This window comes from Coenobita brevimanus, chromosome 86, assembly GCF_032717465.1.
Source record: "Coenobita brevimanus isolate Jiangsu-jjx chromosome 86, ASM3271746v2, whole genome shotgun sequence".
NCBI lineage: Eukaryota > Metazoa > Arthropoda > Malacostraca > Decapoda > Coenobitidae > Coenobita > Coenobita brevimanus.
In genome coordinates, this window is record NC_137039.1 from 26,519,121 (window position 1) to 26,544,983 (window position 25,863).

Below are 25,863 nucleotides of genomic sequence, written 5' to 3' on the forward strand. Positions count from 1 at the left end.
ATATTTTGTATTTTAGTATTTCTAGTATCGACATGCTTGGCCCTAGTAACGAAGAAGAAATTAAGGTGTAGCATGCAAAGTAAATCGCTGAGGAAGAGGTGCTATGACGTCTCCCAAGTCACTCAGTACCCAAACGCCTATCACATGACGCAAAATCAGTGTGAGTCATTTAAACCCTCCAGCAAGCGGACCTTTAAATTCATTCATTCCACCTCCATGCTGAATTACTTGATCATGTAAGGGGCAGAAGCAGTCTCCATTAACCTCATTTGATATCTCCCATAAAACTACGACCCATTAATTTTGTTCTCACTACTGCAAGACGATTTCTATTAAACATACTCTCATGGGGTGCAGTAAAGGAATGTGGAAGCTTTTGGCAATCTCGTCATGTCTCATCAATAACGAGTGAATGATAACTTGATAATGATAAGTTTGTCCTGTAAATTTTCTTCATCTTCGCCAGCAAAATGTTCCACTGAAAGCATAAATGGCTTGTTAGATTGAGAGAGGCTTGCACATAGTTTACAAAAATTAATATAAATTTAGAATGTGGTGGCAATGGCAGCACTGAGGTTGCTTAGTGACAAGGATCTGTCGAATGCCGTTTTATGTAAACCTCCGTAATTCGTACACGTTATAGGTTGATCAAACACGTTGTAAATAATCAAATGACGTGAAATTATGATTCTTGCAGAGCTACATTGACTCTAACATTGAGAAAACACCAGTTGATATCACCCGTGCCTCTACATGAATGACGGAATCGGATTCGGAAGGGGAGTCAGTCTTCCGTGAGACTCAGAGAAGTAAGGGCGTGTTGCTCTCCGCACCTCCGTCCTTGACTCATCTTGTGAATCACCCAGTGGTAAAAAGGTGTGTTACCGTACGTTGAGTCACACAGGGAAGAAAACAATCCCCTCTTGATCCCCACATTCCAAATTATTTTTAAAGAACACGCTCGCCTGGGTTAAATAGTTACTCTTCGGCTTTCACAGTCCATAACAGCATTGCCGACCTGCTGAGTGTATTCGCAACTCTTTATTTAAGATTTACGGTGCGTAGCAGTGCCAAATACGCCACATGAATGCAGAGGTGTGACCAGTGGCTGGAAAACGTATCGTACCGCAGAGAGTGAGAGAATGTGTGAGGGGTGTCCGTCTTGCTAGGAGCTGGTGCCTATCCGCCTGTGGTGAGTACGGTGCTTATTTTTATCTCTTCGCTAGACACACCCTCCTTGTTGATGGTGGGCGATAGGATTGCAACTGAGGGTGTGTTATTACAGAACAGTATGTCTTCTTATTGCTCTAGGCTCGAAAGCAGTGAGTTTGTTTATCTTTTGGTTCGTCTCTTGCTCCGCGGGTGCATAAATCATTCATAGCTTGTCACTGCTAGGCTGTGCACACAGAAATAGTGTTACTGTTCCAGATGTGTACCCCGATATTACTAGTACTACTACTACTACTACTACCACTACTGTTCGTTGCTGCTGTTTAAGTTGATGTAGAGAGGCTCGTCCTCATAGCTGTTGTTTTCGCTTTTACCGATTGCTATGTCCCCTGTTACCACAAATCTGCTGCCTGAAACTTATTATACCGGTGTTCATATTTATAATTAATTGTACTTTTTCTAACCATGTGTAGTCATTATTATTATTATTATTATTATTATTATTATTACTATACCCATGGGCGTATCCAGATTCCGTGTTCTTGTCAGCTAAGGAAGTCCCGGAACACCTTTTCCCTGCTTATTTATTCCCATATGGCACGGTAATATTTTGTATGACACGGTATTTATAGCATCATTGTCAGTATAGAGATGAAAGGTAAAGCAAGGAAAGTATTAACTAAGATGTATTGGAATGCAGAAAACAACCTAAGCCGATGAAGGGAGAGTAGGAAGGAGTGGGTTGCACGCGGTAATATCCTTGACCCACATACTTGAGAAGGATGGGGTGAGGGAAAAAAATATACAGTAGAATAATGATTTCTGCAGGAGCCTTCGAAAAATAATTAGTATTCGGAATATAATCCTTCAGAAAATACGTACTAAACATCATTAAAGTGAGATGGGTCATATTTCACCTAACCTCCTGAGCCTAAAGATTTTTTTTTTTCTAACTGCATCCCAGCGATTTTATTCACCATGGGAAGGACGTCTGTTAGTGAAAAGGTTAATGGAGGCTCATATTTTTTACAGTTCCAAAAAAGTTCGTCCAAGGTGAGTAAAATCGTCTGGAGTTAGCAAGAGACCTCACTGTGAAGCGGTTGATGAAGGTCATATCTAGCCCCCCTGTTCCAAAAGTCTTCCCCAAGCGGAGTAAAATCGTCAGGTGATAGGAGGATATGATAGAACGTACATCCTGGCAGTGAAGTTATTAATCAGTGGTATATCTGCCGATTGTGTGTGTGTGTGTGTGTGTGTGTGTGTGTGTTTAAAAAAGGGATGCCTATATATCATGAGAGAGAGAGAGAGAGAGAGAGGATGGCGATGGTTGGACGATGAAGAGAGTTGGACCGAGACGGAGGGACGGACTGGGAGAGAACTTTGTATACTGTAGCTGTAGCCTATAAATGTGTGTGTGTGTGTGTGTGTGTGTGTGTGTGTGTGTGGGCAGGGAGAGGCAGGATAGATCAAGAACGAGGTGGTGGTGTTCGGTAGGGAGAAACGGTGCGTCTTAGAAGAAAAAATAGTGTCTTATAATAAAAAATAATAGGGGAAAAATAGATATCGATACTGAATAGGAGAAAATACTTGAAGGTCACTTTAGGCAGTCTCACCCCTAACATTCTCTCTCTCTCTCTCTCTCTCTCTCTCTCTCTCTCTGGTATAGCCTAACACTGGACTTTTTATGACCTGTGTTGTAATACAAGATGCCTCAAGTGTGTATGTGTGTGTGTGTGTGTGTGTGTGTGTGGAGAGAGAGAGAGAGAGAGAGAGAGAGAGAGAGAGAGAGAGAGAGAGAGAGAGAGAGAGAGAGAGAGAGAGAGAGAGAGAGAGATTACCTTACAATGGTGGTTTATCTAGCAGTCTTCATGTGTGTGTATAGTGTATATTTATGTGTACCCGGTATGTATGGTAGTTCAGTGTATGTGTGTGTGCGTGCTAAATTCATCTCACGTAGACCAGCGTATTGAAAGGGCACTAATAGGTGTATTATTATTATTAGTAGTAGTAGCATTAGTAGCAATAGTAGTAGTAGTAGTAGAGGCTGTACACTGTATAGCACCTGTTAGTAAGCAATTCAGTTTACGTATGATTTCTCGTTTATTATACTGTTCACTATTGACATGCTTACATATTATTATTGTTAACATTTACGTGTCATATGGAGAAATAAACTTGTGAGACGCTACGTAGCCATCTATTCTCACGAGGATACGGTAATTGGAGGTGAGTCTGGGTACCCGGTGAAGAAGAGGAATTAAGTTTGACTACGGACGAGACGAAGAGACGGATGAGTGAGTGAAGGTGTTTTAGGTTGGAATAAGTTATGGTTGGTCTGCCCTAACTTTCGGAGATTTTTGTCATTTTGCAGTATAATTCAACAGTCTGTGTATTCAGTTAATAGAAGGAATGTAAAAGTTAGACTACGAATGGGACAGTGAGACGCTGTTGAGTGTATGATGGTGGGGAAGTTTATTTGTTTGAACTTTTTGGGGATGTGTGTTATTTAGTAGCTTATTTCCCGTCGTTCAGTGACAAAACAAGATAATGCTACGGCTCTGCATCCTTTCCAAAACACCTTTTCGTGATTAACGCCATAATCTTGTGTTAATTTTTTGCTTACCACAACACATCGAGAGAATAAGACAATACTGCGGCATTTCATCCTTTCCATAGCACTTCTTTATTGTTACTTCTGAGCAGTTAAGATGAAGAGAAGGTAAAATTAGGCCAAGTTAAAGTGAACAGAGTTTAGATTAGGTGTTCGAATATCAGGCTACCTACTAGGAGAAGGGATTTAAGACGAGGGATGTGATGAAGAGACGCAGAGTGCATGTGGGTGAGTTAGAGTGTGTTGAAGGATTGCGGCAGAGTCGAGGTTATGAAGTACTGAGCATGCGGGAAGGTGACAGGGGTTGAGGTGAGGGAGGTTGTGTCGTTAGGATGGGGAGTAGTAAGTTTGCCAGGAGGTGTGTTGGCTGGAAGGAGAGGTCTTATCCTAGGTGGCATAGACGTGCAAACACCTGTGGCGCAGAGAGTTATTTTGTATGATAATGTACACTTAACATTCACTTGGATGACATTGCTTTAATATCGACAGTTTTTAATAGTGACATCTATCTGTCTTTCTATCTATCTATAGCCAGACGCCATAACCCCGTCATGGCTGGCTGCAGACGATTTGCCACCATGTCCTCTTGTCCTCTTCCGTTTGGCTGCCCTTCCTGCAGCTCACACCCCTCTTTCTCGTATCTCCATTCCATCCCTCCATCTCATCCTCGGTCTCCCCCTCTCTCCCCCTCTATCCCCTCCACCTCACTCACATGCACTCTTCTAGTCAGTCTTTCATTCTCCATTCTCTCCACAAGGCTAAACTGAGTGTATTTCTTGGAACGCATTCAGTCACATCCACATCAACACCACAAAACTCCTTCACACTTCCTCATTTGTCTGTCTGCCTCTCCATGTAACTGCACACGTATACCCTGTACCTCACAAATAACTCATACATAGATACTGCGATGTAATGTGGAAACGAAATCGCTAAGGAAGGGATGTGAGTGAGGGAGTGTGAGCAGAAAATGCGTCAGTGACAAGGATGGACATTGATGACGCAGATTGAGCCCTGTGTTGTGGGGACGGCTTGGTCTGCTGATGTGGGCGTGAGTGTGGCAGAGTAGAAAGTGATTATGTGACATAGGATAGACATTGTTAACGTAGATTGATCCATGTGTTGCGGGGACGGCTTGGTCTGCTGGTGTGGGCCTTGGCGTGTCTGTGAGTATGGTAACAAATGAATAAATGACACAGGATGGATGTTGATAGCGCAGACTTAGCCGTTCCAGCAAAACAAGGAATCCCCTGGCGGAGTGGAAGAGGGGCGCTATATATGGACCACCCTGTATAGTGAACTTCAGTGTGAATTTCCTCGCAGACAATAGGGAAAGTAGGGAATGCAAGGGAGTGTGCATTGCTGAAGGCTGTATTGCAACAGACCATCATTGCTTTGCTACACACACACACACACACACACACACACACACACACACACACACACACACACACACACACTCTCTCTCTCTCTCTCTCTCTCTTTCTCTCTCTCTCTCTCTTGTAAGAAATCCTGGTTTTAGTTAAGGAGTTCATTATAAGTCTGCATCTCTCCTCCAGTTGTAATTCTCCCAAATAAATAAATTAATAATTAATTAAATAAGCAATGAAATGAAATGAAATATACGTCACTGGATGCAAGAAGGTGAAGATAAATATATGAAACCTGAAATGATGGAAAGAAAAATGACAGGCAAAATGATAGCCTATTAGGTTAAGTATTGCGGTACGATACGTTGGGCATTGGGTTGGGACGTGGGAATGAACTGGTGTATTGAATTTAGTTTTTTTTTTTTTTTTTTTAATGTAACGCCACTAACAAGCCTACCCTTAAGGAGTGAGTAAATAAGAGCAAAGATAAGCGTATGACATCAGCATTAAAATTCCCAGCTGATTCAGAGGATGTGGCAAGAGTGAATAAGGGAAATGTAGATGCCAGATACCGCCAATTGGACAGCGTAGTTTTTTTTTTTCTCATGACCCTACGATGACATCATTATTATTATTATATATTATTATTATTATTATTATTATTATTATTATTATTGATGTTCTTGTTTTCTTCTGCTACTTCTGTTACCACTACTACTACTACTACTACTACTACTAGTACTACTACTACTTATTATTTTTATTATTATTGCAGCTTCCCGTCGTATCTTATTTATCCGTGCTATCTATAGTCGATGCTGGAGAGGACGCCCTCATGTGGTGGCAGTGATATGATTGTGCTGCTTTATTGCCCGGGTGTACAAATGTCCCTCTGTTTCATCCCTATCCCCCGAAAGGAGTACAATATGGTGGACTGCAGGAGAAGGGTGTCTTTAGCCAACAACAACAACAACAACAACAACTACTACTACTACTGCAGGGTTAAATTGCCCTTCTGCAGACCACCATCCTCCTTTCGGGGGATAGGGAAGTAGCTGAGGGACGTTTGTACAACCAGACATTGTAGCCGCCTGGTTATATCGGTGCCACCACACGAAGGCGTCCCTCTCCAGCACCCAGGATACAGCGAATGAACAAAGCAAAAATAATAACATCCGTCTCTAAAGGAATCTGATCCCTTCTTTGTTGTTCTCTCTGTTATCTGTTGTTCTAATGTATTTTATTAACAGTATCTTATTTATATTGCTATTTTATCCATATTATGTTATTTCATCTCTATCTTGTTCATTTACCTATATAATGTTATTTTCTCTTATTTATATTTTGTTATTTTATGTATGTTATCTGTTATTATATCTATATTATGTTATTATATCTGTATTAGCGGTTATTACATTTATTATCAGTTATTTTATGTACCGTATTTTATCTGTTATTTTATATATAGTTATTTTAGAAATATTGTCTTATTTTCCATTATCTTATTCTTATCTGTTATCCTTTTTATTATCTGTTTTTTCTGTTGTTATCTGTTATTTTATCGATATTTGTTATTCTCTTATCTGCCATCCTCTTATGTTCCCTCATCTCTCATTTTCTTAATTATATGTTATTCTCTTGCTATCCTCTCTTATCTTTATCTCTGTTATTGGCTATCCCCCCCCTCTCTCTCTCCCTCTCTCTCTCTCTCTCTCTCTCTCTGATCTGTTATTCTTTCTCCTTTATCTGTTAGTGTGTCATATCCCTCGCTCTCTGCTTGTGACATTTGGTGAGAAGGTTAGCGTGACATTTTGATAGTGATGGTGATAAGGTGATAGTGATGGTGATAGTGATAGTGATAAGGTGATAGTGATGGTGATAAGGTGATAGTGATGGTGATGGTGATCAGGTGACAGTAACAGTGATAGTGATGGTGATAGTGACAGTGATGGTAATAAGTTGATAGTGATAATGATGGTGATAAGGTGATAGTGATAGTAATGGTGATAGTGATAGTGATGGTGATAAGTTGATGGTGATCCTGATGGTGATAAGGTGATAGTGATAGCGATTGTGATGGTGATAAAGTGATAGTGATAAGTGATGATGGAAATGACTTAGGATGCAAGTGTTGGTTTAAGCAGCAAACGTGTAGACGATAAGTTAGTGCAGTCTCTCTCTCTCTCTCTCTCTCTCTCTCTCTCTCTAATCATCCTCACTTCTTCCTTATTCGTTTTCTTTCTCCCTCCTTCCTTGTGTCCTAGCTTCCATCCTTGCTGCTCTCCTTACTTCCCTCCATCCTCCTCTCCTCTCTTCTTCCTCCTCTCCTCTCTTCTTCCTCCTCTCATCTCTTCTCTCCTCCCTCCTCTTTCCACTTCCCTCCTTCCTTCTCTCCTCACTTCCCTCTTTCCTACTTCCTCTTCCTCCTTCCTCTTCGTCTGATATTTTTTTGTCCTAATTTCCATATTTTCTCCTATTTTTTCCCACTTCTTGTGGAAAGCCGAGATGTTTGAAAGTTTTCCTAGAGGCTACAACACACACACACACACACACACACACACACACACACACACACACACCGCTCGCTGGCTCAGTGGTAACGTTCTCGCTTGCCATCTGGTAGACGGGAGTTCGCCCCTCGCTCAGGTTGCGAAAAGTTTCACTGACGAAGTGGGTGGTTACTGTCCCCCTCGAGCAAGGGGACGGGTGTGTGCGTGTGTGAAGGTCACAGCCTTGCCCTTAGATCGGACTATATGAGCTCTCAGCTCCCTTCCGGGGGGTAAAAGCTGACGATCACGACCATGAAGTGATCCTGACCGACCCGGTGAATTACACACACACATGCAAGGCCTGTTCAGTTGACTGCAAACACATTTCCTCTGAACAGTTCAATTTCTCGAGGCCATAGCGTAGGCATCAGAAAGAGAGAGAGAGAGAGAGAGAGAGAGAGAGAGAGAGAGAGAGAGAGAGTCGTATTCTCATTAGCAAAGGACACTCGTACCGTTGCACATCTTCCAAAGCGATTTATTTTCGATATTAGGCCATATTGTTCCTGTATAGTCTGTTATTTATGTTTTTTCATATTGACATAGTTTGTTTAAATAAAGCACAAGAAAATAATGCTCTGTTTATAACACGTAAACGCTAAGTAGAATGTGTTCGGGAGCTTTATCAGTTGCATTCTGTGAGGCTTTTTGGAGATTCCGCAGCACCTTCTGATCGGCGACTTATTCGGAACATCACACCTGAATGCCCTGTTGTTTGTTAAGGGAGTAACTTAAGAGGATACACTTATACAAGAGAGTGTCAAAGTGTAATATCCAGGAGAAATCGCTAACGAGAAGGTGTTACGTAACCTCCTGAGTTAAGAGCAGGCCTGGGCAATCCATCCTTTCACCACTTGCACCACATTTTGTCTCCTCATCACATTCATGTCTCCCGTCCTCATCAGACTCTTCTCTCCCCTCCTCATCAGACTCTTCTCTCCCCTCCTCATCAGACTCTTCTCTCCCCTCCTCATCAGACTCTTCTCTCCCCTCCTTATCACACTCTTCTCTCCTCTCCTCATCACACTTTTCTCTCCCCTCCTCATCACACTCTTCTCTCCCCTCCTCATCACACTCTTCTTTCCCCCCTCTTCACACTCTTCTCTCCCCTCCTCATCACACTCTTCTCGCCTGTCCTCATCACACTCTTCTCTCCCTGCCTCATCACCCTCACTACCAACACCCCTTTATCTTACCTTCACTTCCTGTCTGTCTGTCCTCACCTTCTTCACTCTATCTCTCATTCTCTCACCCCTCCATCCTCCACTCCCTTCCGCTCCTTCTTCACTCTTCCATCCTTCACTCGCTCCCTTACTTTCCTTCTCCTGCATCTTTCCCTCACACTCTCCCTCTTCTCTACCCATCCCTCCCTCCTCCTGCACCTCTCCTTTACTCCTCCCTCACATCTTCACTCCTTCACCCCTCCCTCACCCTTTCCTTTCCTCCCACTCACTCTTCGTCCCACCCCCGCTCAGCTAAATCTTTCTTCTCTTCCTCCGCTTTCCACATTTACCTCCCCTTCCCTCCATATTCCTCCCCTCCTCTCCCCTTCCCTCCCCAAGGCCGACACAGCCAAATATTTACCCTTCCCCAAGACTGCCGACAGGGGATGCTAAACTGCCAATATTAACTCTAAAACTCTTGCATCTAAATTAAACAAAGCCTAACCCTGCCTATCCTAACCTAACCTAACCTAACCCTACCTCACCTAACCGAGTCTGATTTAACCCTGCCTGACCCAACCCGACCCATCCCATCTCAACTGCTCTAAGCCCAACCCAGTCTAATTTTGCTTTACTTAACGCAGCCTAAACTAACCTAACCCAGCCCAATCCAGCCTAGCATATGCACCACTCTTCTCTAACCCATGCATCTTTCTAACTAGGCGACCTGGTTCTCTCTCTTTCTCTCTCTCTCTCTCACACACACACACACACACACACACACACACACACACACACACACACACACACACACACACACACACACACACACACACCATCCTCTGGTTAAGTAACACCATATGCTTCTTAGATAACCAAACATATGCAACGTTTTTTTTTTACTTCTAAACATTCGTAAGTTAGTCTCATCTTAGGAAAGTCTTCAAGGGGGGTGTTAAGATCGTAGCACTTGTTCCTTTGTGATTTATTTTCCCTTTTATTCCTGTAATAGTCTCCTGTGTGTTATTTATGCAGTTTTAAAATCGATTTTTTTTTTTTTTTTTTTTTTTTTTTTTTTGCGTATACAGAATAAATCGCATAGGTAAAAGGGATACGAGATCTCCAAAGGTACATATAGAACCCTTTGTACTGTATATAACTTGAGTATTTTTATAGGCTCATATTTATTTATTTATTTATTCATTTATTGCTGGGTCTGTCGTTTCTGCATTCCTATGGGGGGGTTAATGTTTTTGGTCATGTCTGTGTGGGCGCTAACTTTTGAAATCTGTGATGTTAAACCATTTTTTTTTTTTTTTTTAATACTTGTTACTGATGGGTGGTGACCGAGTGGCAGGAGAGGTCTTGTCCGAAACGACTTGAGTTCGAACCCTGGCAAGAGCTAGTGAAATTCGTTAACACAAAATTTACTGATCTTCCTTAATACCCACCGACATGCCCCCCCCCCCCGCAAAAAAAAAAAAAAAAAAAGAATCCCCAGTCCTGAATGATAGTCTTATAAATAAATTCATGTATTCAGTGTGGACGGTGGGTACTAGCTTCTTTTGGTATGACCTTGATGTATGAGTGTACAGAGGGAATGGCAAGAATATTTTAACAGGAAACACTTAGATGCACACACAGCCTCCCCACCTGTGTGTGTGTGTGTGTGTGTGTGTGTGTGTGTGTGTGTGTCCCGGAAAACAACGCTTTGATCTCTATTATCGGGCTATGTGAAGAATTTATGGGTAGAATATTATCAGGGTTGTAAAGATAGAGAAATTACTGGGGAAAATATTAAATGATAACGCACAGGAAAAAAAAAAAAAAAAAAAAAAAAAGCGATATTCCCGATTCCGTCCGAAGCAGATTTACAACTGTTCGAAACACAATGAGAATCCTATGTGTCACTAATGCCTGTTTCAGATGGTTCGATTTTTCACTTATGTATTCGTTCAACCTCGGCAAGATGTGTATTTCTCTGGCAAAGATTCGTCTACGGTCTTCTCCGGTACAGTGTCGTGATTTCCGTATTTCTTTTTCCTCTTTCATCGTCGGAGAGTATTTTCATTTCGTGTTTTTTTGTTGTGGGTTTAATATTACAATGAGAGGGAGAGAGAGAGAGAGAGAGAGAGAGAGAGAGAGAGTCATAGTCTTACACAGCACTGCATTGTCAATTAAAAAAAACGAAGCACAGTCACCCACTTCAGAGAACAGTCTAGCCACAGAGAGAGAGAGAGAGAGAGAGAGAGAGAGAGAGAGAGAGAGAGAGAGAGAGATAATATCAAGGAAAACACAGGACACAAGCACTCAGGGAAAACACATAAGGCACACACACACTCACACGGCACCGTTGTAATAAGGAAATAATGTTAAGCCTTTTTCAATAATTCAACGACAAGGAAAATGCTGTGTGATTTTGTTATATATTGTTTGTTTTGTCCCAGAACTTCACATGTAGGTAGGGATGGGTGTGGGTGAGGGTGGGTGTGGTTGAGGATATGGGAGTAGTGATGTGGCAGTGCACAGGGGTGGGTGTGAGTTGGGGTGAGGATAAGGATGGGTGTGGGTAGGATTGAGGATATGGGTGTAGAGTGTGAATATGGAGTGGATAGGAGTGGGTGCGAGTTTGGGTGAGGATGGGTGTGAGTGTGGGTGTGGGTGGGTTTGGACGGGGATGTCAGTGGGGGTATGGGTGAAGGTGTGAGAGGGTAAAGGGTAAGGGTAGGGATGTTGGTATGGGTGGGGTGTGTGGGTGTAGATGAGGGTGTGAGTGTAGGCGATACGGGTGAAGGTGGGGGGTAATTGACTGGTGGTTTTCCTCTCAGTGTTTTTAATTGGTTCTTGTTGAGGGAATTAACGGCTTATCAAAACAGGAAGGGAGAGGAAGAGGGAGGGAGGGAGGAGAGGAAAGAAGGAAGAGGTTTCGGTGAAGAAGAAAGGAAGAGAGGAGGAGAGGGAAAGAGGGGAGAGAGGAATTAGGGAAGGGAAAGGAAGAACCGAGGTAGAGGGAGGAAGAAAGGGAAAGGAAAAAGAAGATAATAAAGATGAGAGAGAGGGGGGGGAGGAGGGGAAGGCTACTACCAGGAAAAGAAAAAAAATTACCAGTGCAAGTGTCTTATTAATACTACTGGCAGATCCTCCACAACAAAGGAAAGAATTGTTCCCAGTCTGACTGTCTTATATTTAGCCGTGCGTAGGATTCCTTTACGTTCACCTTTAAGCATCTGTCAAACACCTCACAGGCAACTCGGAGGAAACAAGAATCGATGAAGTGCGAAGGAAGGAGCTGTGATAATCGTTAAGTTTGATGAAAATTAGTAAAATAGAAAATGGATCACTTAGGCTGCTTTTTAATATGGTTCCTAAGGCGTCACCCTTATCGTGCCCGCGCCCCTGCCAGACGTACGAAGTGTGTTTGTGTATTATTGCTCGCTTAGGAGGCGTTCTTAGAAAATTAATCCTCTTTAGCGACTTGTTTTGCTTTTACATCTTAGTGTTATCGATTTATTGTGCCTTTGCGTCGTAACGTTAGCGATTTATTTTGCTTTTACATCTTAACGTTTGCGACTTATTTTGCACTTACATCTTAACGTGAGCGATGTGTTTTAAATATATATATGTCTTAACGATAGCTATTTATTTAGCTTTAACAACTTAACGTGAGCGATTTATTTTGTTTTTACATCTTAGCTTTCTCATGTTAATTTAATCGTTTTGATGTCCAATGGGAAGCTTCGTAGCACCTCATCCTCAGCGAATCATTTAGCGTATTAGTCTTCTTATTCTCTTGTACCATCATCAGTAACATACAAGATGATAGTGTGGTGTAATGTGCAAAATAAATCGCCAAGAAGGAGACGTTAGGAAGTCTCGCAAGCCACTTAAGGATACGAGCTAAAGTGGTGTTATCATTGTGTGCTTGAGGAGGGTAGTATCTTTCCCTGATTTTTCTGCCATAAACAGAGAGAGAGTGAGAGGGGGGCGGGCTACTACCATAACAAATCACCAGTGTAACTCGTGTTAATTAAAACGAGAGAGAGAGAGAGAGAGAGAGAGAGAGAGAGAGAGAGAGAGAGAGAGAGAGAGAGAGAGAGAGAGAGAGAGAGAGCATTAGTGGTTCTTTTCCCCTGATCAAAGTAGGAAAATTATCTTTATTGGTGAAAAACGATACGGCTCTCACTCAGTTGGATTTCTCCCCAGACAAGTTTATTTTGCTTTGAAGAGATGTTTTGGACTCTACCTTCTTTTTCTTTCTTTCTTTTTTTTTTTTTTTTACTCTAACTTGGTCTAAAACTGCCATATCTCCATCTTAAATGTTGAGATGTAGCAGTAGATTAACGCTAGATTATACCAGTCACGAAGAAGTGCCATGAAGAGGATGTAGAATCGTAGCATTGTCTTCTGGCGCTGAGCTACGTGAAATAAGCATAGAAATGAAAATCTGAGCCAAGTCAAAGCTAAAGTATTATTATTTCTTCACACTTCGAATTTTCAATCTCCAAACGCAAATACTGAGCTTAGGAGAAATTTATCGGACTGAAAAGACATATATAGGTTTCATTAACTCCATTACTACTGTGGGTGGTGGTGGAGAGGGACGCCTTCAGGTGGTGGCACAGACATGACTGGGTGGTGGAGTCCCTGCCGGCGCCACGAAGCTCTCTAAAGTTGACTTATATCGTGTGTATAAGGGCAAACCAATTACAGTCTCATCGTAGTGGGGGAGTTAATAAGCTGTATCTTCCCCTTGTTTTTTCTAATGCTGTGATATCCCGTTAATCTCTCTTACTGGCTCCACTGGTGCTGGAGGGACGCCTTCGTGTGGTGGCATTGATATAACCAGGGGGCTCAGCTACCCGGTTATACAAACGTCTCTCGCCTACTTCCCTATCCCCCGAAACGAGGATGGTGGACGCAGACGAGGAACTTAAGCCTGCAGTCCACCGAGTTCATATTTAAATGATCCTAGAGTTACTACTACTACTTCTACTGCTACTACTACTACTACTGTTACTACTATACTTCGTTCACATTAACTTGGTAGAGTTTTTTGTCCTTTTGCAGTTTATTTCTGTAGCTCATTGGCAGAATAAGACAGTACCACGGCTCTACATCCTTTCCATACCACTTCTTCGTGACTAGCGGCATGTTACTGTGTAAATCTCCTGTTACAGCTCAGTTTTCAAAATGGGGAGATATCAGTTTTAAGCCAAGTAAAAGTGAAGAGTATAGTACAACACTGGTAGTTTATTAGGGTAATAATAATAATAATAATAATAATAGTAATAGTAGTAGTAGTAGTAGAAATTCCCTGCTCATTTGCCTGTGAACCCAGTGGACCGAGGCTTAAGTGGTTCCGCAGTCCACCATCTTTCCTTTGGGGGATAGGGAGGGAGTTTAGGAACACTTGCATAACAAGGCAGAAGAACTGTCCGGTTATATCAGTGCCACCGCGTGAAGGCGTACCTCTCTAGCACGTCATAAAGTGCAGTATGGTAACAGTAAAACAAATGAGGTCCTCGCACTGAAGGGGTTGATTGGCTCCGTATCAGCGGGAGGATTTGATTGGCATGGAGGAAGATGTGGATTAGCTTTAAACTGATCTGCCGGAAATTAAATCCCTTGACATACGCTCCTCTGCTACAAACACTTCAGCCATTATCTCTGGTGACGTCAATATTCGTTTTATTCCTGATATCTTATTATTTTAACTTGGGGGAGATTTACGTTGGCTATGGCCTTCACATACCCCTTCATTACAGGTCTTCTCTTGGCTGAATAGAATCGGCTGACAAGAATGTAATAATAGTGGTATTCTGGGCGTCATACATACATACATACATACACATACATTCGTACCTACATACATACATGGAAGCCCTTCTTAGTTTATTCTTACCACCTCCAGACGATTTTTTGCCATCTTCAGAAAAAACCCTCATTCTGAAGGGGTTGATAAGTGCTGTTACTAACCCCACCCGTTTGAGTAATCCCTCCCATCCAGAATAAAATCGTTTCATGGCAAAGATAAACTGATAAGACGCCATCGCAGTGAATGGGGTTAATAGGTGTACTTAATTATTTTCGTCCATCAGTGGTTTAAGAGACTACACCCTTTATCACTTTGTTTTAGCCTTAAAGTGCCGTCTCTCTGTCTTGAATGCAGAAATGTAACAGTAGATTAACACTAGAATTATGATGCTAGTCACAAAGAAGTGCTATGGAAATGATGTAGGGACTTCAGTATTGTTCTTTTCTGCCACTGAACTACGGTACATAAGCTACAAAAGAACGGATTGGCCATCTTTATATTGAATATTGAGTTGCTTCAGTAGATTAACACTGGAATTACGATGGTAGTCAAAATGAAGTGCTGTGGAAAGGAAGTAGAGCCTAAGTATTGTCTGTTTCTGTCACTGAAATGCACAGAAAAGAAAAGAAAAAGAAAAAGAATATCTTGTCCAGGTTAAGCAAAGACCTAGCAAACAGGCCTTATGAATGATCAGTTCTTACAATACTCTGAGGCCCTCCATCATTCACAACAGGATATGAGGACACCCTATCTAATCAGCAAACAGGCCGAGATAAGCGGAGGAAGATAAGGGCGAAGAATCCATGGGGAGAACACGGGAAGATAAGCCTTTTTGAACATAGGAGTGGGTGACCGCTTCTTGCCCCCCTTATCTTAAACATTTCCTCGCCTATCGCAGCGAAGAGGAAGGCAGTTCGGAGTCACCTGTGTTAAGCACCTGCGGGGAGTGGAAATAAGTTTACGTTTGCTCTAATTTGGCCTAAAATTGTCATCTCTCCACCTTGAGTGCCAAGTTGTGATACTGGAGTGATACTAGAATGTGATGCTGGTCACGAAAAAGTGCGGTGGAAAGGTACCGGGGGTACGTAGAGCCATAGCATTTTTTTTTTTTTTTTCACCAATGAACTGCGCGAAATAAACTATGGAAGGATGAAAATATGGGCCAGGTTAGTGTAAAAGACCTGACGGAACTGATCAGTTTCCACATCTTGAAAAATTACCGTAATTGTTCTATGAGTGTCTCCTTGGTTATCAAAATGGCCCCTCCAATCTTGCTCATCAATTGAGGTGATAGTGGTCAGCCATCTTCGTCAGGTTATAACGAAGGCAATATAGGAATGCGAGGAGGAATTGATAAGTAATGTTCAGTGCGTTTATAGTGCGATAGAAAAAGATAAGCAACAGAAAATAAAATGGAAGACAGTTTAGATTGTCAAAATGGAGGAAGTGGAGTCAGACTATACCCTTTATACTTTATCTTGGCCAAAAATTTCCTTCTCTCCATGTTCATTGCTAAGTTGTAACAAGAGATTAACACTAGAATATGTTGCCAATCACGAAGAAGTGCTATGGAAAGGATGTAGAGCTGTAGCACTGTCAGTTTCTGCTGCAAAAGGACGAAAATCTGGGTCAAGGTGAAGAGTACAGCCGTGTGGTAAGGCATTGATAAGTGACATTAAATACGCTAATAGTGCAATAAGAAAATAAGCAAAACAAGTATACTGTAAGAAAGTAGCTGTAAATGAACTGTGGAACCAGAAATATTTGCCTTATACTCGTAAAAAAGCAACATTGGTTAATAGCTCTTATTGTGAAACTTCAGATGACTTGGGTAAGATGTTTTTGTGAGCACTGTGCAGTTTTAAATGATAGATGTACTCTTTTTACTTTACCTTGGCCTCAAATTGTCATCTCACCATCTTGGATGCTGAGATGTAGCGATAGGTTAGCACTAGAATAGGATGCTAGTCACGTACCTGCGTTAGTCTCGTCTTATTCTGCCACTGAGTTATGTGGAATAACGAAAATTAGGGCCGTGTTAGAGAAAGGAAACTATAGTAACAGATAAAAACAGCGAAAATTTGGACCAAGTTTGATTTAGAAGACTAAAGTAACGTGTCTAAACGGCGAGCCTCGTTACTAAATTACGGTATATGTTTGCGTTATATATACTTGGTGTTCATGATGACAAGCCGGTAATGTTGGTAATATCGGTGATGCGATGCGGGATAATGACTCACGCGGCGTTGTCCATTAGTATATATATGAAATAGCATAGGTACACACGAATGACCACACCCTAGTCAGTTGCAAGGGTTGGTGACTGTGTGTGTGTGTGTGTGTGTGTGTGTGTGTGTGTGTGTGTGTGTGTGTGTGTGTGTGTGTGTGTGTGTGTATGTGAAAGAAACGAAATGTAAGAGTGAATGTAGCAAAGAATAGTTACGGTCGTTGAGAGAAATGAAGTCACAGAATGCAGAGTGAGGCTGGATGGTCAGCAGATGGAGAATGTTGAGTGCATTCAAGTATTTAAGTACTGTGATGATTAGGGATGGACATTAGAGTATGAAGTACAGGGAGAAATGTTGCTGGTTCGTTGAAAGCAATGATAAGGAATAGGGAAGTGAGTATGGAAGTAAAAAAGTCGCTGCAAGACAGTATTGTGATCCCCACCCTAACGTATGAAAGTGAAGCTTGGACCCTGTTGGAAGGACACAAGTCAAGAGTGAGAGCACAGGAAATGACATATATGAGAGCAGCATATGGAGTTATATGGAGAGACAGACAGACAAATAAGGAAGTGAAGAAACGTTGTGGTGCTGATGTGGATGTGATTGAAAGGGTTAAGAGAAATACATTTATGTGATTTGGCCATGAGGAGAGGATGGAGAGCGCGAGACTGACTGGAAGAGTGAATGTGAGGTGGAGGGAGAGAGAGGGTGTTGGAGACCGAGGATGATGTGTAGGAATGGATCGGAGAGAGAAATGAGAGAGGAGAGTGTCAGTTGGAGGGAGGGCAGTAAAATGGCAAAAGACAGGGGGACATGGATGCGATTTGTTTGTGGCCACTCCTTACGGGATTAAGGTGTTTGGCTATAGATAGACAGACAGGCAGATAGGTAGATAGATAGATAAATAGATAGGTAGATGGATAGACAGATAGGAAAGGTAGTAACATATCACATTCAGACCCCGGAGATTTTACTGGAGTCAAATCATCAGTAGTTTTCAGTGTCAACATGCAACCGAGTGTCAAAACTAAGATAAGTCGCCAACAGAAGGGTGCCACGAAGCCTCCTAAGCTCTCTAGAATACGGCCACATGAGGGACAACAGAGATTCCTTCCTGTGGGGGGTAGACCGTATCCGCTCTAGCCTAGTATACAGTTAGTCTCTACCATCTAGCTGTGAGGGGCACTTGACGGCTCTCCATCTGACCGCGTGAGTACCAGCTGGGGACATTTGACAGGGTTTTGTTTTGACCGCGTGAGTAGGCTGTCAGCTGGGGCCTTTTGACAGTTTCTATTTGACCGCGTGAGTACCAGTTGAGGCCATTTGACAAGTTTCAATTTGACCGCGTGGGTAGTGAGGGCCATTTTAAATTTTGACCGCGTGATTTTCAACAGAGAGCCATCTGACCGCGTGATTATCAGTCCTTGGCTATTTGAAGACCGGTTTTGATTTGTGTGGGAATCAAGGCCCATTTGACCGTGTGGGTATTGAGTTATTGGTGTGAATATAGATGATGCTGACTGTGTGGATTTAGAGTGAAAACCAAGTTAATGTTTTTTTACTTGTCTCATTTTCCCCCCATCTCTCTCTCTCTCTCTATCTCTCTCTCTCTCTCTCTCTCTCTCTCTCTCTCTCTCTTTCAACAAATGCTTATCGAATTCCACGCATACTAAGATATAACCAAGTATTCAACATGTAGCACTAGACCAGTTCCCTCAGGCGAAGACAAACCGGCAGCTAGATAGCGTCTAGGTGCGGGAGTGGCCCAGTTCCCTCGGGTAAAGACAGACAGACGAATGGATCTGTCCCCTAGAGAATTTGAATAGCCTGCCAAATCCTGCAGAAGCTTAGGGTGGTGAAAAGAGGGGTTCCTGGTTGATGCAATACCCTTTTCACTCTAACTTGGCCCTTATTTTCACCCATATGCAGCATATTTCATGTAGATTTGGCCCTGATTTTCGTCCATGTACAGCTTATTTCATGTAGATTTGTCCCTGATTTTCGTCCATATCCAACTTCATGCAGGTCCTGATTATTTCGTATTGACGTGGCCCTAAGTTTTGTCCTTTTTCAACTTATTTCGTGTTGCCTTGGCTCCGATTTTTGTCCCTCTTCAACATATTTCGTGTTGACTTGGCCCTGATTTTCGTCCATAGGCAGCGTATTAATTTGTGTGTGCCTTGATTTTCGTCCTCTTGCAGTTTGTCTCGTAGTTCAGTGGCAGAAAAGGACAATACTACGACTCCACAGCCTTTTCACAGCGCCTCTTTGTGACTAGTATCATATTCCAGTGTTAATGTGTGGTTATAGCTCATCATTCAAGACAGAGAGATGACAGTATGGGGCGAGGTATAAAAAAAAAAAAAAGTATATTGATTAATTATTTGCTCCCTGTCTTAGATGTTTCGGAAAGAGACCTTACCGTAATGCCAGAAGTGATTTTTCTTTTAATGCAAGGAGGAAGGAACCAACCGCTAGTACGTAAGACTGTTCCCTTCAAGAAAAGAATAAAAATAACATAAAGCCAAAATCAAGTTGCGTCCATTTCGAAATGACTGGACACATTGTGTTTAGGCATATCGAAATGAACTGATCTTGAAAGTGACTCCATTTTTTTTTTTTTCCAGTCTTGTAGTGAGGCGAGCGTGTTGTGATAAGCAAAGCTCTGTTGTTGTAAATTAACAAATACAAGACTACAACATGCGGGAACTTCAGGGCTCTTCAATTAAGGCCCTTGGTGTGATGTGTGTTGTGGTGTGGGAGGGTGATTTTGTATGGTGTGGTGTGGTGTGGTGTGGTGTGGTGTGTTGTAGAGTCATTAATTTAGGTGTGGTGTTGTGTGGCATCACCAAACTCGCTAAAGTCTACGAAAGTGAAATATGTACAGTACCTCGCGTCGGAAAATGGCTGGGGAGAAATGGACAGTCGCTCTTGGAGGTGCTCCCCATCAAAAAACTTGATTAATTAAACAAAGCCGTAATTTCCCGCTTGAATCAAGTGATGAATTCCACGCAGCTCCAAACGATTTTATTTTGGAAAGCCCTCTCGTACCGAAGGGGTCACTAGAGGATGTCTAACCTCTCCAATGTTCCCAAAAGCTAAAGAAAATGGTCTGAATATAGCAAGAAATAAAAGAAGAAAGAAAAAAAGGTCATGGGATGGAAGGACCCTTGTATTGGTTGCCGGACCTCTCAGGGGCAGGCTATATCAGCACAGTGTGGTTTTAGAACAAAGTGTGGAAACATTAACTGTGCCCTGCCCTCCATCTCTCTCCCTCTCTTGCGTAATACTGTCTGAGTAGTGACGTGCAGTTGTATGTAATAAATTTTTCTATATACTGTAGTTTAATCGTGCTGTTTGGAGGGTCTGGCAAATACAGTGAACACCTCTAATTTCTTGAATGATGGTTTATGAGGCTGATGTCACCTTCCTCACCCTGTTCTCAGAAGTGATTTGTTCACTGACTGGTCGTAAGAACACAGGAAAATGGCTAACCTCCTCTATCCGGTGGCTTTTAATCTATTTATTTATTTTACTCATGCTTTGGTGCTTTTACTCTGACCTGACAATGTGCCTTTTGGTTGCCAGATTCTGATTTTTTTCAAGTTATACTTTTTTTTTTTTTTTTTTTTTTTACTCTTGGCGTAAAATTGCCTCCCCCCCCTCCAACTAGTGCTGAAGTGTAACAGGGGATTAACTCTAGAACTTGGTGCTAGTCATGAAGAAGTGCTGTGGATATTTTGATGTAGAGCGTTTCACCGTTCTACTCCTACCTGGCCTAAAATTTTTATCTCCACTTCGAATGCTGAGTTGCAACAGAGTAGCATTGGAATATGGCGCCAAAAGAAGTGCTGTGAAAGGCGTGTAGAACCAATGTACAGTAGAGTCTTGTCCAACTGTGCCGCTGAGCTACGTAAAATAAGTTGCAACAGGACAAACTTCTCGGTCAGGGTAAAGAAAAAAGGAGTATAGTGACGCAGAAGTGCTGTGGATATGATGTGAAGCCGTCGTATGGTCTTGTATTTTTCATTTTCATAATTGAGCTTCGTGAAATGGGCTGCAAAAGACGAAAATCTGGATAGTTTTTTTTTTTTTTCCCTTTAACTGGGTTTCATGAAAAAGGCCGCAAAAGACGACATTTGGGCCAAGTCAGGAGAGAATGGGTATAGATAAGCGTGTATTAAGATGGCGTCATTTGAGGCTTCCTGTGGGCCATCTTGGATTTCCCCGACCTTCCCATTTCTCCCGAGGACCCTCGTAACTCTGACGTAATCATCACCCGGTCACCATTATCAAACTTTCTCGAAGGTGTAAACAGACCATTCATTATTGACGAAATTTTATGGAACACCAATAATGAGTGTTCTGAAATATACACAAACCATTAATTTCTGACGATCTTTTATGGAGCCCCTGTTTCTGATGTTTATTCCACATTACAGTGTGTAGTTAGCAATGATACAGAAAGGCTAGCAGTGTACTATCGTTATCCTCCTCGTCCTCGTCCTCTTCGTCCTTATCATCATCATCATCATCATCACCAGTAAAGTGTACCTGTGAGTGCGTGGCGAGCAAACGAGCTTATCATTATAATTTCACCTTGGTGTAAACTTTCAACATTTCTGGTGAGGTACCATTAGCTGAACATTAACAGAAGAATAACTGAGTTAAATATATACTGTACTTACTCACGCTTTCTTTCTGGATGTGCATGTAGCGAGGCGCCGTAGCATTTATCGCACACGCAGTGTTCAGTTCTCTGCTCGTCAAGGGCCGACCGCGATGGTTTTCAGAGGCTAATAGCTTCTCTGCTGTGTGAGATACAGAAGAGATTCTTTCAGTAGGATGTAGATACATTATATAATTTATTTTAGTTATATATTTACTCATGAGATCAAAGAAACCCCTTGGAATTCCAGCTTTCCAGGGGAATCTACCGAAGGGTTCAACCGGCATGCTCCACTATGGAATTAAAAAATATTTTCTGTTGTAATACTATGTTTTCTTGCATGAATTCTGACATTTATATATCGTATGTTACACTCATAATTTTACATGATTTTTTTTTTTTTTTTTTCAACGCGTAGGGGGTGAAATAAGCAAGGGTAATCGCCCCATTCCTGGATTTTATCATTCAGTCAATAACCAAGCGTTTACCGACGCAGTTCGTTGACACGGCAAGTAGTGTGTCGGACAGGACCGTGTCGTGTCGGGCCGCTTATTTCTCAGTTGAACGTATATATCGCTTCGCTATGCTTGCAGGCTTCGCTTGCTGCGCTCGCTTGCTCGTAATCATCATCTTCCTCCTCCTCCTCCTCATCATCATCATCATCAGCAGCAGCAGCAGCACTGGCATCGTCAAAAACTGGGGGTTCGTCCACATTTAAGAGTAGTTTTCCGTTCGTCACTGTAATCGTCATCATAACCGTCACCGTCACTTATCAGGAAATTTTGTAAATCTTTACCAGATGCCAATGTTTACTTTGTTATTATGTGACGTAGTTAATTATATAGTGCTATATTGCCCTGATTCACAAAGTTATGGTTGATTTTTAGTCGTAACATTTTTATTTTTGGTTTTCTTCCCCCTCATCTCTCTCTCTCTCTGTTCACGTTAACTTGGCGTAAAATTGCCGTCTCACCATCTTGAAATCTGAGCTATAACCAGAGATTAACGCTGGAATATGGTGTTAGTCACGAAGAAGCGGTAAGAAAAAAGTGTAGAACCATAGTATAGTTTTATTCTCCTAGCTCTGAGTAACGAGAAAGAAAATCCTGAAATAAATGGATTGTACAGTTCTTAAAAATAAGCAAATAATAAAAAAAGGAAACTTACGAGAGGGAAACGATCGTAAAGAAGTTCGCGAATCCCACCTTTGAAGTTACGTGACTGTAACGCCGTGATGCAGGGTTTATTTAACGACTAGAAATTCTGTTGTACCTGCTTCCAAGAGCTAAATGCTTATTATTGTATGCGAGGTGCATGGACTGGGTATTTTATGATTTTACTTTACAGGGTCTGGTTCAGGACTGATGACGTAACGGGGACGCCATGATGCAGGGTTGTCATATATTCCCTCTTCTGCTTCTGCTCTGGCAAGGTGAGTGAAGTGACAAAGCCTTAGTACATGATGAGGCTAAAACCATCTGCCGTATAACCCTTGTATACTCGATAGGCATAAATATGTTTCAACTTTAAATTCCATTCTTCGTGTTAGGTGGGGACGCCCACCACCCACTCAGTGTATGTATAGGCTAATGTTGCTTTGACGTGACTTTACAGTGAATGACTAACCAAATGGTTTACTGTAACAGTACTGTCCTGGATGGTAACCATATAACCAAATGACACAGAGGTCTAGTGGGTTTAAGATGTCCCTACCGGATGGGACACTCAGAGGTTAACATCCGAGGAATAATTTGGGTCCGTTCACATAATGCCACTCAGGGGCCAGTAGTCTGGGTTACTTTCGTCTTAAATGTTGGGACTGAGTAGCCTGGCCCCGGGCCCCTACGCTCCTGATGGGGCATAAAAGGGTTGAATGAGCTGAGGCCTGAATTCCTCTCGAGCTAGTAGAAGGAAGGTGATCACAGGACCTTCCCTCATGGTATTAAAATTATAATAGTTATCTTCTCTAACCTGAACCCTCTCACTTGGGTGCCCTTTTTATTTCTACCAACTATATTTTATATATTTATTTGTTTATTTCAATCATGCAAGCAGTCATCAGGTCATTTCATTCATGTGTAATAGTGAAGGAATTATATCTGATCTCTCAGATTTAAGGTGAATGAAATGGTCTGGAAGTAGCAAGAATTAGCATCACGTCCTCGGATTGATGGGATTAATGACCCCTGTGCAGTCATTAGGCATAACACTATTTTGGATAATTTTCATATTCATATAATACCCTTCATCCAAAAACAAATTGGTTCTCACTTCTCTCTTCTCTGTCTCACTCCAGAGTTGTAGTAATCCTCCCATCCCCTGCGTTAGCAACACGCCATTCACTCACTTGGCCTAAAATTCCTATTGCTCCTTCTTCAGTGCGGAGTTGTAACGATAGATTGTCACTAGAATATAGGGCAGTCACGAAGGAGTGCAGTTGAAAGGATGTAGAGCTGTAATATTGTTTTATTCTGCCACTGAGGTATGTGAAATGAGCTGCAAAAAGACGAAAATCTGGGTCAGGTTAAGAATAAGTACTAAACCACTCCTGACACCACGTTTATCACATGCTGTACACCTTTCACCCTAATCTGCCCAGATTCTCGTCGTTTTGCAACTTGTTTCGCATAGCTAAGTGGCAGACTTTACGTTTTCACAGCACCTCTTCGTGACTAGCATCATATTCTAGTGGTAGTCTGTTTCCACAATTTAGCATTCAAGATGAAGAGATGGCAATTTTAGGCAAGGTTAAAGTAAAAAAGAATATAGCCTCGCCAGTGGCGTACCTGATGGGGGGGGCAGTTTGAAACTGCCCCCCGGGCCCCCAATTGAAGGGGGGGGGGGCAAAAAGCCTTAAAAATTTATAAGCTTTTGTATTAGTATTTGAAAATATTATTTATCATCCCGAATATTCCGACTGAGATATTAGATAAGTTTTGAGAATGAGGGGGAGAAAGGTTCATTGCGAGGCCCCCTTCGAGGAGGGGGGCCCCGCAAAGAACCTAGCCTCCCGGTCCCCCAAATCTCTGAGCCTCTCATCTTTGTACGGTACCTGCAACTTAATGCCATCTATTATTTATCTGTAATCTTTCTATTTCTATTTATTTTGTAAATTACCATTCGTCCCCTTTACTTTGCTTAAGCCCTTCAGCACGATGACTCCCTTTTTTCTATTCGCGTTAATATTCTGTTTTCACCTCAACTTGGCAAAGATTTTTGTCCTGTTCCAGCTTATTTCACGTAGCTCACTGGCGAGAAAGACTGTAGGCCTACTTCGATTTTGCATCCTTTCCATAGCACTTCGTGACTAACTTTATGTTAGATTCATCTTTTTTCTATAACTCAGCATTCAGGGTAGAGTTGGGAATTTTAGCCCAAGTTAAAGCAAACAGAGTATACCAGGGACTTGCACAGGGATAGCTGGATGGGATTCCTGACCCTTTGCCCTGCCAGTTACAAAGTCATAAACATCTTAAGATTGTTTCAGTAGTAATATGCACGACGTGTGATGACCTTGTTAGATGTTTACCTTGTGTGTGTGTGTGTGTGTGTGTGTGTGTGTGTGTGTGTGTGTATTCTTAACTGGAGTCATGCCTCTCGAACTGTCTGTGGTGTGTGTGTGTGTGTGTGTGTGTGTTTACATGTAGGCATTTGTAGTGTGTGTGTGTGTGTGTGTGTGTGTGTGTGTTTACATGTAGGCATTTGTAGTGTGTGTGTGTGTGTGTGTGTGTGTGTGTGTGTGTGTGTGTGTGTGTGTTTACATGTAGGCATTTGTAGTGTGTGTGTGTGTGTGTGTGTGTGTGTGTGTGTGTGTGTGTGTGTGTGTGTGTGTGTGTGTGTGTGTGTGTGTGTTTACATGTAGGCATTTGTAGTGTGTGTGTGTGTGTGTGTGTTCTTACCTTACCTTACCTAATTGTTCTTACCTAATTGTATCTTTACAGGAATGAGTCAAGCTCGTATTGTCCCGTGTCTTAGATCATATTTATCGTACATATCCTTAAATTTGTGAATTGTTTTGGCACACACTATTTCATTCGGTAGTGCATTCCATTGATCAATTGCTCTGTTTGGGAAACTGAATTTCCTTACGTCTTTATCACCTCTCTTCTTATGCAGTTTTTTTGCAGTGTCCTCTTGCTGATGCTTCTCCATATGTTAAGTAATCATTTATGTCTATTTTCTCCTTTCCTGATATGCACTTATATAGCATTATCATGTCACCTCTTTTCCTTCTCTCCTGTAGTGTTGGTAGATTCAGTTTATTTAGTCTTTCTTCGTAGCTTTGGTTCCT

General features: G+C 42.0%; 1 protein-coding gene across 1 annotated transcript in view; it reads left to right on the forward strand.

Moving 5' to 3' along the window:
* The first annotated feature begins 1,138 nt into the window (after window positions 1-1,138).
* The window catches only part of LOC145410619 (vascular endothelial growth factor receptor 2-like), a 105,369-nt gene continuing 80,644 nt past the window's right edge, over window positions 1,139-25,863 (forward strand). Inside the window, exons 1-2 of the mRNA XM_080280732.1 lie at window positions 1,139-1,192; window positions 22,920-23,004. Of these exons, the coding sequence (XP_080136858.1) occupies window positions 22,956-23,004 (49 nt within the window). The 5' untranslated portion in view covers window positions 1,139-1,192; window positions 22,920-22,955. The remainder of the gene's footprint in view (window positions 1,193-22,919; window positions 23,005-25,863) is intronic.